Source organism: Carettochelys insculpta, chromosome 12, assembly GCF_033958435.1.
Source record: "Carettochelys insculpta isolate YL-2023 chromosome 12, ASM3395843v1, whole genome shotgun sequence".
Classification (NCBI taxonomy): domain Eukaryota; kingdom Metazoa; phylum Chordata; order Testudines; family Carettochelyidae; genus Carettochelys; species Carettochelys insculpta.
The window spans coordinates 20,846,685-20,863,888 of NC_134148.1; the positions used below are offsets into that span (position 1 = coordinate 20,846,685).

A 17,204-nucleotide genomic window follows, 5' to 3' on the forward strand; every position below is an offset into this window, starting at 1 on the left:
CCTTCTTGTGAAAACCAAAATGAAGTCATTAAACATCTCTACCATTTCCACATTTTCTGTTATTGTTTTCCTTTCTGTTCAGTCCTTGGTCTTCTTCCTGCTTCTCATGTATTTGTAGAATGTTTTCTTATTACGCTTTATGCCTCCAGCAAGTTTGATCTCATTTTGCAGCTTTGTCTATTTTTACTTTTGCCCCCACCACAACCTTCTGTTTGTTTATATTAATCTTTTCTGATTTGACCCAATTTCTACTTTTTAAGACACTTTTTTTGAGATTTAGATCATCCAAGATCTCCTGGTGAAATCAGGAAAGTCTCTTGCCATATTTTTTATTATTTCTACATAATGACATAGTCTGCTTTTGTGCTCTCAACAATGACTCTGAAAAACTGCCAACTGTCTTCAATTTTTTTCATCTTAGATTTGCTGAGCATAGGACCTTATCATCCAAATCCCTGAGTTTGTTAATGTCTCTCCTTGAAATCCATTGTCTTTATTTTGCCATTCTCCCTCCCACCGTTCCTTAGAATCAATGAACTCTTATCACTTCATGATCACTTTCACCCAAGTTGCCTGCCACTTCCAAATTCTCAAGCATTTCCTTCTTATTTGTCAAAATCAAATCTAGAACAGCCTGTCCCCAATATATTTCTCCACCTTCTGGAAAAAAAAAATGGCTCCAGTACATGCCAAGAAATCAGGGCTACCAAGAGTGAAGGAAAGAATGCAGCTGCCTGAAGGCCTGATTATTGAATGTGATGATGAAAGTGGCCAGAGCTCCAAGCCCTTTAAACCATTACTGGAGCCCTGACCAACGCACAATGGCTGATTGGGAGCAGATAACCCTAGGCCCCATCTTCCACTTGATAACCCTAGGCCCCATCTTCCGCCTTCTGGGTGCATGGAGCTGGCCCCAATCACCTTGTCCAGGAGTTTGAAAAGTCTCTCTGCAGCATTGTAAGAACATGTTGCATAGCCTGTACCCTGCTGTGTTATTTTCCCAACTGCTGTTCGGGTAGCTGAAGCCCTCCAATACCACCAAGTCCTTGGGTTTTGGATGATTTAGTTGTTTAACAAAAGCCTCATCCATCTCTTTCCCCATGGTTAGGTGGCTTGTAATAGGTCCCTACCATGACATTATCATTTATCATTTTTTTTACCATTTTTATCCTTGCCCAGAGACTTCCAGCAAGTCTGTCTCCTATTTCCATCTCAATATTAGCGGAAGTATGTAGATAGTCTGTCATGTCCGACGATGATGTCTTGAGCTTGCACAGACTCGCATGTGGCCGAGGAGTCCAAGCTTTGAACAGCATGAGCGTTCACAATGGGAGCAAGTGAATTGTCCTGGCTCTGTTGGTGCAGCTGCTGCTGTTGCTTTCTTCCTCTCACGAGCAACAATGAGGCATATGTGTTGCTGCTCTTCAAAGTTGTCATATGCATGTTGTATGAGAGCATGTCAGCCTATTCAGTCTTTTGCATTCTGCTCTAACTGATCTGGTTTTAAACCAGCATGAGCAATGTTGGCCTTAATGCAGTCTTTATATCTTTTGCGAGGCCTACCATGATTCCTTTTGCCCTGGGAGAGTTCACCATAGAGTAGTTGCTTAGGGATTCTTGACTCCTCCATTCCTATGATGTGCCCTGTCCAGTGAAGCTGAGTTTTCAGAATTTTGGCTTCAATGCTTGTGGTTCCTGCTCTGTCCAGGACTTCCAGGTTCATAACTCTGTCCTGCCATCGAATGTGCAGTATTGACTTCAGGCTGCATGTGTGGATGCACTCCAGCAGTTTTATATGTTTTCTGTACAGGGTCTAGGTTTCACAGCCGTACAGGAGCCTGGTCAGGACTACAGCCTTGTACACTTTCAGTTTAGTGGACTGTCAGACATTATGCTGATTCAACACTCACGTCTCAGATGTCCTAGTGCCCAGCCAGCCTGGCAGATTCTGGCATTGATTTCTTTGGCAAGGGAGCCATCATTGGCTATCACACTGCCAAGGTACTTGAATTCCTCTACTGTTTTAACTCTGTTCCTTCAATAAAGATTGAAGCGGGGAGAACAGCAGATCCTGGAGCAGGTTGAAACAGTACCTCAGTCTTTCCTAGGTTGATGGTCAAACCAAAGAGGCGAGTGGCATCAGCAAACTTGTTGATGATGAGCTGGAGATCAGATTCCTTGTGTGCCATAAGTGCACAGTCATCAGCGAAAAGGGCTTCAAGGATGAGCCTCTCAAGCATCTTGGTTTTAGCATTCAGATGATGAAGGTCGAAAAGTGACCCGTCAAGTCTGTATTTTATGTAGACTCCATGGTCCAGGTCCCTACTGTGTGGCTGAGGATGCATGTGAAAAAGAGGTTGAATAACACTGGGGCCAGCACACACCCTTGCTTCACACCATTGGAGATCTCAAATGGATCTGAAGACTCGCCCATTTGAAAGAACAAAGCCAGTCATGTCATTGTGGAACAGGCTTATGAGGTTAACACATCTTCTCGGGCAGCCAAGTTTTGACAGGATAATCCACAGGGCTTCTCTGTTGACGGTGTCAAACGCCTTGATCAGGTCTATAAAGACAGAGTACAGATCCAAGTTCTGCCCTATGCACTTTTCCTGGACCTGACGAACAGCAAAGATCATGTCAATGGTGCTGCGGCCTGGGTGAAAACCACACTGTGCCTCTGGTAGGTTCTCCTCTGAGACGCTGGTGATCAGACGGTTGAGGATGACTTGAGCCAAGATCGTCCCAGCAGTTCAGAGAAGGGAGGTGCCCCGGTAATTTCCACAGTCAAGTTTGTAGCTCTTGTTCTTGAAGATTGAGATGATTATGGCATCCTTAAAGTCTTTGGGCATGTCTTCTTCCCAGATGCTGATCAAGATGTTGTGAAAGGTTTCAAGTGACATTGGTCCTGCCGCTTTGAAAATTTCAGCAGGGATATAGTCTATCCCAGAGGCTTTGTCAGAGCTGGTCTGGCTGATTGCCTTTTTGTCCTCATCCATTGTAGGGAGCAGGTCAAGACTGTCTATTGTGAGTTTCTGAGGAATCTGGTCAAGGGCCGGAGGGTCAACAATGAAGGGTCTGTTGAGATGGTTGCTGAAGTGCTCCCTCCACCTATTGTTGTTACAGAAGTTATACCCTCTATACCAAAATTCCAGTCAGGCATATCATCCCACCAAGTCTCTGTGATACCAACTATGTCATAGTTTTGCTTATTTACTAACACTTTAAGTTCTTTTCGCTTATTCCCCATACTTCTCACCTTAGTATAGAGACATCTAACGTTGCAAAGGATAATTCATCATGGAATGAAGACAGCAGAATGAACAATTCAAATCTTTGCTCATTATCTTAACCGAATCTGAAACTTTTCCTGATGTAAAAATTACATACACATATCCTATTATCTTGGGTTTGTGTAGAAGCACACTACACTTTCCTAGTATTTCAGATACAATCCGAATTGTAAACACACTTGTTCCTGTTTCATTTGCAGACCTATTTCCACACCAAGGATGGCATGATAACCATAAATAAATCAAACCTGTACACCTCTTGAAGTTTACATAATGGAAAGCACAGAGCAGAGTCTGTTAATACTACTGGGTTTATGATGGTACTAGAAGGATTAATGTGATTGACATCAATGAGAATTTTAAAAATGAGGTACAAATACAAATTTCAGTAAGTGGTTGAAGGCAAAATTCAACATTTCTGTTACAATATAGAGTGCCTCTCGGCTGAAAAGTGATTTGGTAGACGAAGCATATGTATTGTTTCAGTGTCTGCATACTAAACATGCTGTTTTACAAATAAATAGTAAAAATTTCCACACCCAACTGCAATGCAGACAACTCCGTCTGAGATACAAAGTCAAGCTGTGTTCATTAGCGTCATGCATCATAACCGTTAACATAAATTCTGCAGCAAAAATAATGTCACAGTTACAGCAGTTTAACTCCACCTACTTATACTGAGGTCAGTGGATGATAAAAGAATGTATTAGTAGTTTTACTGTTGTCTGTATTAGTAGTTTTATTGTTGATACATGACCTGGAATTTGAATCCAGCTGGTCAGTCTCTCGAAATTAGGTGATTGTATGGTAGTTTCCATTTCAGAGAGGTTTTTTCCCATGCTATTTACCATAGTCAGTAATTCATATTCCCTTCTTCAGAAGGCTCCCTAAGTCTTAGAAACAACTTAAAAATCCCATTTTGCACAACTGCAGGTTCATGCCTGCTTTGGTTATCCATTCAGAACTTCAGCATCCTAACCAACTAACATAATACTAACTTCAACTCCACTAGTACACATGACTTCAGGGTTTGCAAACTTTGTTGCAATGAAACTCCCTTCTGGTAACAAAAATTACTACATGACCCCAGGTAGACCTGCTGATGATGGCAAGGAGGGCAAGGGATACAACTGCACAGGGGCCAGTGTTTTCAAAGGGCCTGGAACTGTGGGTTGTTGCAATAGCAGCCAGGATCTCCAGGCCCCTTTGAAATGCCATGGGAGCATCACTCGGCCACTCCACGAGGCTTCTGAGGGAGGAGGAAGAGGCAGCAGCGTGCTCCTGGAGGTGCTAAGGGCTGACTGTCCTTGGCCCTGCCCCTTCTGCCTGAATCTCCATTCCTTCCAGGGGTGTGGAGCTGACCCTCCTCACACCTTGGCCATGGGCCCATGGTGGCTGTCAGCCCTGCTGATCCCAGGAGGTAGGGAATGAACTGAATCTGCTGGAATCATGCTGCCCCAGGCAGGGATGCCAAAGCCAGAGACTCCCATTCTGGGTGGGGAGACCAAATAGTAAGTTTTCCCCTGCTCAACTGCAGTGCAGACAACTCAGTCTGGGATACAAAGTTAACCTGTGTTCTAAGCCAGCTCTTGCAACTCCACAGTTGTCATTCATTCAGGGGTCCTACCGCACCCTTTGAGAACCGCTGCACTACTGTCAGATCTGCTGAACGCTGCTCATAGACAACATCATAGTAGCTCTAAGAAGGGCAATTAATAATAGGCTTGGACAACTGGAGTTTCATCAGAGACAGCACCAAACTGAGATGTGAGGACCATATTGCAGATAGTATTACAGGAACTCGGTAGGTAGGGAAACTTTCAGAAATAAAAAACAGCAACATATTCCAGGGGAAATTCAGCTGCTGCGAACAGACGGCAAACAATCTCAAAAACAAACAGGCAATTACAACTAGCATGGTTAGATAAATAACAAACAGCTTCAGAACTACCTCAGGAACATTATGCACAAGAAGTTCTGGAGTTAAAATGAAACAACTAAAAAGGCCACAGAGCAGCAGAAAAGGACACATTACATGGAATGATGTGACCTAGCAGAAGAGAAGGAATAAAGAAAGAACAAGAACTAGAAACAGGCTCTCATTGCAATACAACAGAACTGTGGCCAACACATCAGCAACAGTCTGGAAGAGAGTATGTGGCCTAGAAGAAGCAGTAGCAGCCATTGCTGTTTTTTTAAAATACCCAGGAGCCACTTTCCCCAGTCATGCAGAAGTAATGAGACAGGTGCATGTCAGAAAGGGCGAAGTCACCCTCCTCCCAAATGCATGGCACTAACTAGCAGCTGTAACTGTAAGTATACCAAATAAAAAACAAAAATACTAACATCTATTTTTTGTATTCTTCTGACTGGGTGTTTGGCTGTACCATGCTATGGCAGACTTCTATGATACGATTGCTCTTTCACAGAGTACCAACATACTAAAGAGTCTCACTCTGCAGGTCCCCATTCAGATTTCTCGTCTGAAATGATGCCTAATTAAATAACAGATTTCCTGCTCATACTACACTTTGCAGATGTGTTGATCAGGAAGTTACTCAGTCTATAGTCGGCTAAATCAGCATTTCCCAATTTTATTTGGCCACAAAACACTTCTAAACTCAAAAAAATTGGGTGGAACCCCATTCCCAGGCTATACCCCCTCTTAGCCCCCAAATCCATCCCCTCATTTCCAGGCTTAACTTACCTTTGCCCCCAAATTCGACCCCTATCCCCAAGTTTTTACCTCCCACAATCTCACCCCCCCATCCTTAGGCTTAACCCCTCTCAGCCCCAAATCTGCGCTCCATCCCCAGGCTTAAACCCTCTCAGCCACAAACCTGCCCCTGGGACAAAACCGTCCATGACGTTGGCTTGGGAACACTTTAACAACTAACAAAATGTCGAATATCCAGAAACCCAGCTACTTCTACACAAGCCCAAGAATCTCAACAACAGGATACTATTCATCCCAACTATAGTCCCCAACTCAATCCCCTCCAGTGCATGACCAACAACCTATACTGGAACATGACACTCCACTCTGAGAGGCTCTGGGTGAGAAACCTGTGCTGTCTTAGAGACAACCACTTAGCCACAGGAAAATTCTCATTTGCAATCACATGCTGTACCACAGAAATACTAATCCTGGAACTTTTCCTTGCAACAAACCCTGTTGCCAATTTTGTCCACATATTTACTCTGGGGACACCATCACTGAACCTATCTACATCAGTTACATGATTAGAGTCTCATATTCCTGTGCTTCCACTAATGTTGTAAATGCCCCTCTGCTATGTATATTGGATAGACTGTACAATCACTTCACCAAAGAACGAATGGACACAAAACAGACATTAGGAATCTGAATATACATAAACCTGTCAGTGAGCATTTCAACAGAGTAGGTCACAGTATTAAAGACATGAGAATCTGTATCTAGAACAAAAATACTTTAACACCAGATTAAAAAGGGAGACATCTTAACCGGAATTTGTTCTCAAATTCGACATTTTGTGTCTTGCTCTTAATGGAGATAGCAATTACCTTATAAATTTCAAAGACAGCTTCTCCATCTTTGATATTTGGAGTGATCTCGGGCAAGTCACTTAACTTAACATACACTTAAAATAAGTAATTTTCTTCCCTCTCCTCCCTACCCTTCCTCTCTCAGCTGATTTGTCAGGTTTCATTTTTTTTTGTTGTTTTCTATCTTTCTGTTTTATATTTGTCATGCCAGTTCACTATTCCAGATCTGAAGAAGTAGGTCTACCCCATGAAAGCTCATCACCTACTAAATTAATTTTGTTAGTTGTTAAAGTGCTACATTGATGCTTTTTTTTGTTTAATTGAAATATCATATTGCGCCATGGTTCAAGAGATTTCCAAAAATGCCCACTGACTTTTAGTACATACGCCAATTGTGGTTGCTCCTGAAAAGGGGACCCATCAGAAAGAGAAGATGTGATTAGGTGGACTCATGTTTGCAAAATTGTTTATCAGCCAAAAGTTTTAACATCCTCCACCAGAAAACACTTGCTCCATCTTCTTCAGTTTCACTAGCCCTTGCAAAGCAAAACTTTTAATCATTTTGATTAGGAGGTGTGATTTATTTGTGGATATAGTAATGTGTAGACAAATTTATATCCTTATAAAGGTATTTTATGACAGTGTAGTTTACTTGGGTTCCCAGGAGATGTGTAAGCACTTCTTTACTTTTGCCAACCCTAATCGGCCAAACTTAAGTGCATACAATCTTAATTTTATAGGGTTTGTTCATTTTACCAAAGGATGTGATTAAACTGTCACCATATCTTCCATCACTTCAGACCAAAATCCATTAGGCTTATGGATACAGTACAAGTAAAACCTTGTTCTAGTGAACATTTTACTTTCAGATTTAGTAGCGTTAACAGGCTACATTTTCTTGCTTGGTATCTTTAACTGCTATTTTCTAAAGACTTTCTGCTGTCCCACCTATTCTTTCAGAACAAGACATAGACAGCGTACAAACTAACCAGTTATTAACAGTGGATTTTTTTTTAAATTAGTCTCCTTGAAATGGGAGAGAGAAAAATTGCTATTAAGAGCTGTGCCAAAGACACATCTCAAGAAGCGATTTAAAAAAAACAACACATACGCTATTTCTTCATTATGAGTAAACATCCCCCAACACCAGCAGCCACTCAAGATCTATGCAATGCTTACTTCCCTCAAGCCTTAAAACAGACCTTATGCGGTGTACAGTACTTGTACTCTGCCCAGGGCAAATTTTACCTCAAAGCCATCCAAATCAGGTGAAAAATTACAGCATTTTAAAACTACAGAAACAACTGTTTTAGTAGAGCTTTCAATAATTTCATGACACCAGCCAAGGTAGAATTAACATAAGGAGAAGAGATGTGTGTTTTTTTAAGCAAGAACGTTCTTGCATAAAGTAAAGGTGTCAATACCAGCCCAGCACCTCTCTCTCCAAACACGAAATTCCCAAATGGGTGCCAGTTGAAGTTTTGAACAGGGGGATGAGTGACTGATTAAAAAAAGGCAAATGAAGCCTCTCTCACCCAGTTTTGATACAGTGTAGTATGAACAGGAGTTAGCCTCTAGGGTCCCTGGGACCACTGGCATCTCAGAATGCCCAAGTTTTACCACAGACATGCAAAATGGCAAAATTTACAGCCACCAACTATTAAAAAGCATTATTACTTCCTGGGAATCACTGCACTGTGGTACCTCAGATATTAGACTATTCCTATTGTAATTGCAGGGATGATTACTGCATTATCTCATATCAGCCTAAGGAAACATTTGTCTTTCAATGGACCTTCCCTTTCCCCTCCGCTGACAGCAGTACCACACATCCAAGCGGGCTGAAAAATCACTCCCTCTAGCCTCAAACGGCTTCAGAGATCATGGCCCATCTCCCACAAATCCTCTCATTCCTTATATAGGGAGGACCTGACTGACTAACCTCCTAATAGAGTGTAAAAATCATTAAATACATTTAAATAGACAAACCTAGAGCCCAACTATTCTCAAGACATTTGGGACAGAAGCTGATTTAAATGATAGGCTGACAACTACAGTGAAGAGTTTTGCGATTTCATATTTGAGATATATACCACCTGGTCTGGGTGACTTATTGTTAATTTATCAGTTTCTTCCAAAACCTCCTCTAATGACATCTCAGTCTGGGATGGTTCTTCAGATTTGTCACCTAAAAGGAATGGCTCAGGTCTGAGAGTCTCCCTCACATCCTCAGCCATGAAGACAGATTCAAAGAATTCATGCAGTTTGTTCTCAGTCTTCTCTGAATGCTCCTTTAGAATTGTGATTGTCCAGCAACCCCACTGTTTGTTTACCGGGCTTTGTGGTCCTGATGTACTTAAGAAATATTGCCATTACAGTAAACCCTTGAGAAGTGTGATTTTGATTTGTGCATTGCATAATGGGAGCTAAGTGCAAATCGAAACTGCCATTGCCATCCACTCACCCACTCCCCAAGTTGGGGAGCCCAGCAGGCACACAGATGCCTGCATTACAGTTTCTCCCAGCTGGGAGACACCATGCTGCAAGCAGCTGTGTGCTCCCCAGATGGGAAAAGCTGGATGTGGGGGCGTGTGGCTGCCCCATTCACTTCCCTCAGCTGCCCAGGGGAATTCTGGGGATCTCCCCCCAATTTCTAAAAAATTTGGTTTACACGGCATTTGCCTAGGACGCAACCTCCTCATAAATCAAGGGTTTACTGCTTATTTTGAGTCTTTGTCTATTTGTTCTTCATATACTTTAATCTTCTTCTTCTTGGCCTGAGCCGTCGATTGATGGATCTCATCTTTTTATGTTGCGGTTGGTGAGTGACTAAAACAATCCTTGAGTGGTGGAGATGATTACAGATGCCACATAAAAAGCTGCCAGCTGCAGATGGTGTGCATTATTTTCGTATCCTATGCTTTTCCTGTAATGCCTGGCTAGGCTGACTCTCAAAGCAATTAAGAACCTGTACAGTGTTTTGCCACCAGGACAATCTGTCCTCAGCTAGAGTTTGCAAATCATTGAGAGATATGCCACATGACTTCAAGTTGGCCTTTAAGATGTCTAAATAGTACTTACACTGACCACCAATAAAGGGCTTTCTATTAGCAAGGTGGCCATGGAAAAACATCTTTGGTATCCATGTTTCATCCATCCTCATAACATGGCCAAACCAGTGAAACTGTCTGTTCATAAGCATTGCTTCCATGCCCATGACACCACACAGCTTAAGAACCTCTGTGTTAGGGGTTTTGTCCCACCAATTCCCGTTGGCAATCTTCCTCAGACACTGCATGCGGAAAAGATCAAGTTTCAAAACACGGCGGTAATATATTGTTCATGACTCCTAGCCATACAGCAGGATATTCAGGACTACTGGATATTAAGGACTACTGCCTGATAAAATGCTACTTTGGTATGGCATTTAATACCATCGTCACTTCATAGGTGTTTGGTCAATTTTCCAAAGGCAGCATTGGCTTTGGCTAATTGAGCAGATACATTATGATCCATGTTTATGCTGGAGGACAGCACACTTCCAAGGTAGCAGAACTTGTCAACAGTCTTAAGGACTGTACCAGCAGCAGTGATCACTGGAGTGCTTGCCTCTTTCCGAACAGGCTGAAGCATAACCTCTGTCTTCTTGAGGCTCACTGTGAGTCCAAAGCAGGGAGCAGAAGGAACAAAGCAATCAAAAACCCCCTTGCATCCTTCGCTGTGTGAGTCAACAATGTACAGTGATCAGCAAACAGAAGGTTACAGATGGTTGTGGTAAACATTTTAGTGTGAGCCTGAAGTCTCCGGAGACTGAAAATATTGCCCTCTGTTGGGAACTAAATAGGAATGCCCAATGGACAGTCCTTTAAAGCAACTGATGTCATCAGTGAAACGTAGATGTTAAACAGGAGAGGAGCAAGGACACATCCTTGCTTTGTACCAATTGATATTTCAAAAGGTACTGATGTCTCTCCATTGTTTAGTACTTAAGAAAAATTATCATTATTTTTGATTCTATGTCTATCTGTTCTTAAAATTCTTTTGTCACTTACTTACTTAATCCCTTGTACTCCAAGTGGAGCATAGGTTACAAGTCTTTTATTGTCTTCCTAATTACATTTTTACACTTCATTTGAAAGGAGCATAAACTAAGCCATTCATCTTAAGTAACAAATCTGAGGAGCTATCATAGAGTGGAGATTATGGAACAAATTGATAAACTAAACTGCAACAACTCCACAAACCAGATGGTATACACCCAAGTTCTGAAGGAACTCAAATGTGAAATTGCAGAACTACTAACTGTAGGCTATAACCTATAATTAATTTACTTTCTGTATGGAGTGACTGGATGATAATTAATATCATGCCAATTTTTAAAAAGGGCTCCAGAGATGATCCTTGCACTTCCAGGCCATCAGCCTGACTTCAGTACTGGATAAATGGTTGAAATGATAGGAAAGAACAATATTGTCAGACATATGGATGAACATAAGTTATTGCAAGAAAAGTTAATATGTTTTTTGCCTCAGTAGTCTATGAGAATTCTTTGAGGGTTCAACAAGCATGTTGATAAGAGGCATCCAGTGAATACAGTGTATTTAGATTTTCAGAAAGAATTTGACTATGTCCCTCACAAAAGGTTCTTAAGCAAAGTCAGCTGTCTTGGGATATTAGGGGAAGGTCCTCTCATGGATTCAGAACTGGTAAAAAGAGAGGAAACACAGGACAGGAACAAACTATCATTTTTCAGAATGGAGAGAGGTAAATAGCGATTCCCACACAAGGTCTCTACTGGGACAATTCCTATTCAACATATTCATAAATGATCTAAAAAATGGGGTAAATGGTTAGGTAGCAAAATTTGCAGATGATACAAAGCTACTCAAGATAGTTAAGTCCCAAACAGACTGCAAAGAGCTGCAAAAAGATCTCACAAAACTGGGTGACAGGGCAACAAATTGGCATATGAAATTTAATATTGATAAATACAAAGTGATGTACATTGGAAAGCATAATCCCAACTATGAATACAAAATGATGAGGTCTAAATTATCTGTTAAGAGTCAGGAAAGAGATCTTGGAGTTAGTGGACACTTGTCTGAAAACAGTCAAAAAAGTAAACAGAATGTTGGAAATTGTTAAGAAAGAGGCTAATAATAAGATATGAAATCATATTTCCTTCATAGAAATCTATGGTATCCCCACTTCTTGCATACTGCATGCAGATGGGTTCACCCTACCTCAAAAAAGATATTGGAAGAAGTTTAGAAAAAGACAACGAAATGATTAGGGGTATGGAACATCTGCCATATGAGAAGAGATTAATAGAACTAGGTTTTTCAGCTTGAAAAAGAGACAAGTGTGGGATATACAATACAGGTCTATAAAATCATGACAGGTGTGGAGAAAGTAAATAAGGATGTATTATTTACTCCTTCCCACAACACAAGACCCAGCGGTTACCCTATGAAGTGCCGCTGTGCAACACACTTTTAATCTGACTGAACATTTAATATAAAAGTAGCTTTCTAAGTACAAAATGAACTTCATATCATTCAATAGCTTCTGAGGCACTAATTTATTTAGCTGAAGATACATCTTCCTTCATCTTTCAAATGAAAGTATCAGATTATATTTTTTTTCATGGCAAGTATTAGAAACTAAGCAAAGATTCAGTCAAGGTGACAATTACCATCTCCTAGTCATGATAATTATGTGGTAAGCAATTGAAAATGTTCTAGTATCTGAATAGATTCAAAATACAGAATATTAAGAATGGTCTCCCTTCTGTGGATTGCTACAAGCTATTATGTCTTTTTCCTCGGGAAGTTAAATGGTTAACCAATTAACCGTTTTATCTTAGGGCCTGCCACCTGGCTCACCACCCAGCCTACCAGGCCCTCTGTGGTAAGGGCTCGTTTGCTCAGCGGCAACCGGTAAGGCAGATAACTGGGAAGCATATCAATAAGCCTCATGCTCACCTGTATGCTTGATTACCAATTTCACATACCTACTTCACCTCTTTTATTTATTATATGAAGACTAACTTTAATGGGCTTGTATTCATTTAACTAAGGACAGAATTAAGACCAATGATTTATATATTAAATAAGGTATCGCAGACTTCTGTACGTCAAGACAAACATAAAACCAATCATCTATATGAACACTGACAAAGTTATGTGAAAATGTATTAATTAAAATGGACTATATAATAAGTTTAATTGAGACTTTAACCCAGGTAAGCAAAGCTGATTTTGCATCCACTATTCAATGACAAAATTTAAATTGCTTTTAAACATCTCTTTGGCATATTAAAGTTAACAAAAAAGTATTCAACTGCTTCTTCCAGAATACTGTGTCAGAGTGAAATTCTGGCCAGACTGAAGTTCACAGCAAGACAAAAAATCTGTAGGACCAAAATTTCATCCCAAGACAGCAAATATGAATTTCATTAAAGAGTCTAATAACTTTTCCTCCTAAAATTAATGGGCATTCAGTCATTTAACTCACTGGAAGCAGGATTAGGCCCTATCAAGAAAATAATGGTAATCTTTAATTACAACAGCAAAGTTTGTTTACCAGACAATATTTAATCAGTACCTCCAGCGAGGATCTTCTCTTCCAACTCACTCATTTGCTTCTTGTAGGCTTTTAAAGCAGCTTCTTTAAATGATGGAGGGATTCTCTTTTTCTTTGTAATTTCAGTAGGCATTACTGGGATATTTTGATTTTCATCTTCCCTGACTTCTGTTTCAGCAGCTATATCATCAGCAGGTTCCAACACATCTTCACTAGCCAGGTTGTCAAGCTGCACATCATATCCATCTTCTTGTAGCATTGCATATGGAGTTTCATAGGAGAACTGCTCAGGTTCATAATCCTGAAATTGTTCATCAGTTTCATTCACGTTAGTTCTATTTTCTAGTTTAGCAAGAACTTGTTCCATGACTTCTACATAATCCGTTTCATTCTCACCACCTAACTCATTTAAATCTTCCTCCTCCTCAGCTTTGTAATAACAAGGCTCAGTATAAACATCAGAATCAAGGGTTGTGCTTGATTCATTAGCAGTAGACTGGGATAAAGTTCTAAATCTCCCCATAAAAGATGACGCACTATCATCATAGCCACTTAAACTTTGTGTACTTTTGTTCCAGACCACTTCCAAGGCTGATTTAGCACGCTGGAGTGTAGATCCAAATTTAGGAAAGCTGAATGTCTTGTCAGAAAGGTCTATGCTTAGTCGGCTATGCCATGATTTAGGGGGTGCTTCCTCTGATTCATCACTGGGTAGCTCACTTTGACTGCGATACATCATGGGCAATCTGTTTTGATTCTGATAAAGGGAATTAGCATTTGTTTCCTGATAATCATCATATTGGCTGATCCACTGACTCTGTGTTTCACCGTCGAGGCCAGGACAGGATGGAGAATCACCATCCAGGGTAAAATCATAGTTTTCCGTGTCATGCTGAAGGTCAGAATTTTGGCACTTTCCAAAATCAATCTGTTGGTCTGAAGGGCTGCTCACATCATAAGCAAAAGCTTCTTGTGTGGATGAATCCAGGCCCAAGTCTGTGCCTTGGTCCAACTGATTCCAGTCTTTCCATGGGGAAAGATCATCATGTGAGGAGAGTTGTGAATCACTGTAATGGCTTCTGTCTCCAGATACACACATCATTCCATTGCTTACACCACTGTCAATGGTTTCAGCTTCATTCTGCTCTGGATAAGGCTGTATGTCTTGGTTCAAAGTCTGATCTTGTGAGCTGCCATACCAGTTGCATGTTTCATCTTGCCTTCTCTGCCAAAGCTCTCGATCTGAGGAAGACAACAACGAGCTGCCATTAGTTCTACTAAAATACTGATTCTCACAAAAGTCCTCAGAGTAAGACTGACACAGTTTTGAAAAATCCGACTCCGAACGGCTAAGTTTAAAGTCGTTCTGTGAATGCCATACAGTTGGCATATCTGAATAATAAGTCTTTGATAGCTTATCCACATTGTCAAATTCTGGTGACTGTTCACCATAATTTGTTTTATTTGGAAAGGTGCTGCCATCAGCAGTCCTACCAGGGGTTCTGGTATTTGAAGACTCCATACGTCCCTTTGTAGTACTTGCTTTTATTTGAAATGCGGATTTTGATACCTTTGCAAAACTGTTCCTATTTATATCAGATTCCAGCTCTTTATCACTGTCCTCAGGTGAAACCCAGTCACGTTTTTTAATTTTTGATTCAGGTTTCATATCCATACTTTCATATGTCTGAGAAGAAGGCAGTCCTCTCTCTTTTCTCTCTCTCATGTCATAGGAAAGAATATCTGTAGAAATTCCAATGCCTGTTCCTTTAAGTTTATAAGATTTTTTTAAAATTAAATCTCTCTGTTGCGCAGTTTCAAAGTAGACAAGTATAGGTCTAGGCTTTGCATTGGGGCAGTCTCTTTGTTGCCCTAATCTATGGGCAAATTCAATTTTAATTGTGTTTTGTGCCTCTGAGAACCCCATTCTCTCTATTAAAATTCTGTAAACCACATTTTCAATACTTTCAAACCTGTCTTCAGGCACATTTAAAAATCTAAGACTTGCTTTGTTTCCTGGGTGGCCTATTTGTTTAATGTAGTCATGTATATCTCGAGTTTCCCTTCGGGACTGTACAAATCCAGTTCGCAACTGTTCAATTTCACTTTGTACAACTTCTACGCTACTAGAGATTTCATCAATGGACTGTTTCAGAGCATTGACATGTCCTCTTAATTCAGAAAGTTCAGTTTCAATTTGACTGATTCCCTGAAGCTCTTTAAAGATCATTTCCATAACATCATGTGTCTGACTAATACACCCAGTTGAGCTAAAGCTGGGTTCAACAGCATTGGTTTTCTGCTGACGACCAGTTCTATCTAATGACTTGCTTCTTAGGCCCCATGTTTTCTTCCATGTGCTCAGCTCTGAGTCTGAAGAGACACACTCTTGGCTCTTTTTCCATTTCCTTAGTTTCCATAAAGCTCCCAGCTTTAGGCTATGCAGAGTACGTTCACCATCAGAGCTCCCATCTGATGGAGCAAGGCTGCTCAAACTCTTTCTGTTACGTCGCACAGGCATTGTATGTGATAAATACTCCTTTTTCCTGCTGTTACCTTTTACTTCACTTAATGATTCAGAATATGAACTATCATTTGAAGAAATATCTTGAAACAGATCCTCATTGTTGTTTGTTACCAAAATATTCTTTTGTAGTCCATTGGCAATAGCAACCCTATAACTGAATGTTGGAGAAAGCGAAAATTCTTTATTACTTTCCTCTTCTTCAGCTGATAAGTCGCGAGCAGATGGACACTTTGCAATCTTCTTAACAGTGCTTTTCAAAGCATTTGAAAACTTTGGATTCTTTGTCTGTCCGGCCTGGGTTAAGTCGTGTTCCTTTTTGCTCTGGCAACTCTCTCTCTTTTTTGTACTGTTTCCCAATTTCTTTGTAAACATTCCTTTGTAAATCTTATTTATGTAAGATGAGATCAGGCTCTTTAAAAGGGCAGAAACCATGGACAGCAATTTATATTAACCTTCCGCCACAAAAAATGTGATTTTGAATTCATAGAAATAATCCTTACTGAGTGCATTTTCTATCAGCTGACACTGTAGACTGTCAGGGTGTGCTCGACATGGAAAACTACCAATATCTTGGTATCATATGACAGCAGAAAGCGTACATGTTCATCAGAAATCAAATCCTGAAGGAGGCCTGAATGTGCTGTAAGTTCCCACTCTGTTTCCCATGGCTCCTGGCAGTGTCTAAAAAGGTGGGAATAATGTTACTATGGCTTTCAAATGAAAATTTACTTCACATATCAACATACTATTACATTACATACCAACACTAAACATTTTTAGAAATCACATGACACTTGGCAACAAGAGAAACCAACTGGACCATGTCTATTTTAAAATACAATCAAACATAATATATTGAACTGTGGTGCCAGCAATAGCATACTGAACAGCTCTCTTGCTGCTTGGACTTATAAATTTGTAATGACAATTATTAAATGATAGATTCAAGATTATTAAATGGTGTCTTCACTACTATATTTCTCATTGGAAAAGTAAGAATATTGCAATACTTTAAGTAGCTTTGTTCATAGCATTCACTTGGTATGACTTTTTTAGATTGATTAGCTTTCATTTCAGAAATACAGTAAGACACTCTGGAGCGGGAGAAAACCAATGTGCTGATCAAAATATTTGAGAACGTATGCAATATACATCAGAATGTTGAAATGTGGGTGAGGAATAAACTATTTCAAACTCTTAATTTTAGAATAAATGCTCATCCAAACTACATTGTAGGGTTTCACAACCTCTTTGACTTCCCAGATTGGTTT

General features: G+C 40.3%; 1 protein-coding gene across 2 annotated transcripts in view; it reads right to left on the bottom strand.

Moving 5' to 3' along the window:
* The window catches only part of UNC13C (unc-13 homolog C), a 425,720-nt gene extending 409,355 nt beyond the window's left edge, over positions 1–16,365 (bottom strand). For both annotated transcript variants that reach the window (XM_075006542.1, XM_075006543.1), the window contains exon 1: positions 13,428–16,365. In XM_075006542.1, coding sequence (XP_074862643.1) covers positions 13,428–16,365 — 2,938 coding nt within the window. The remainder of the gene's footprint in view (positions 1–13,427) is intronic.
* Between the last annotated feature and the right edge of the window lie 839 nt (positions 16,366–17,204).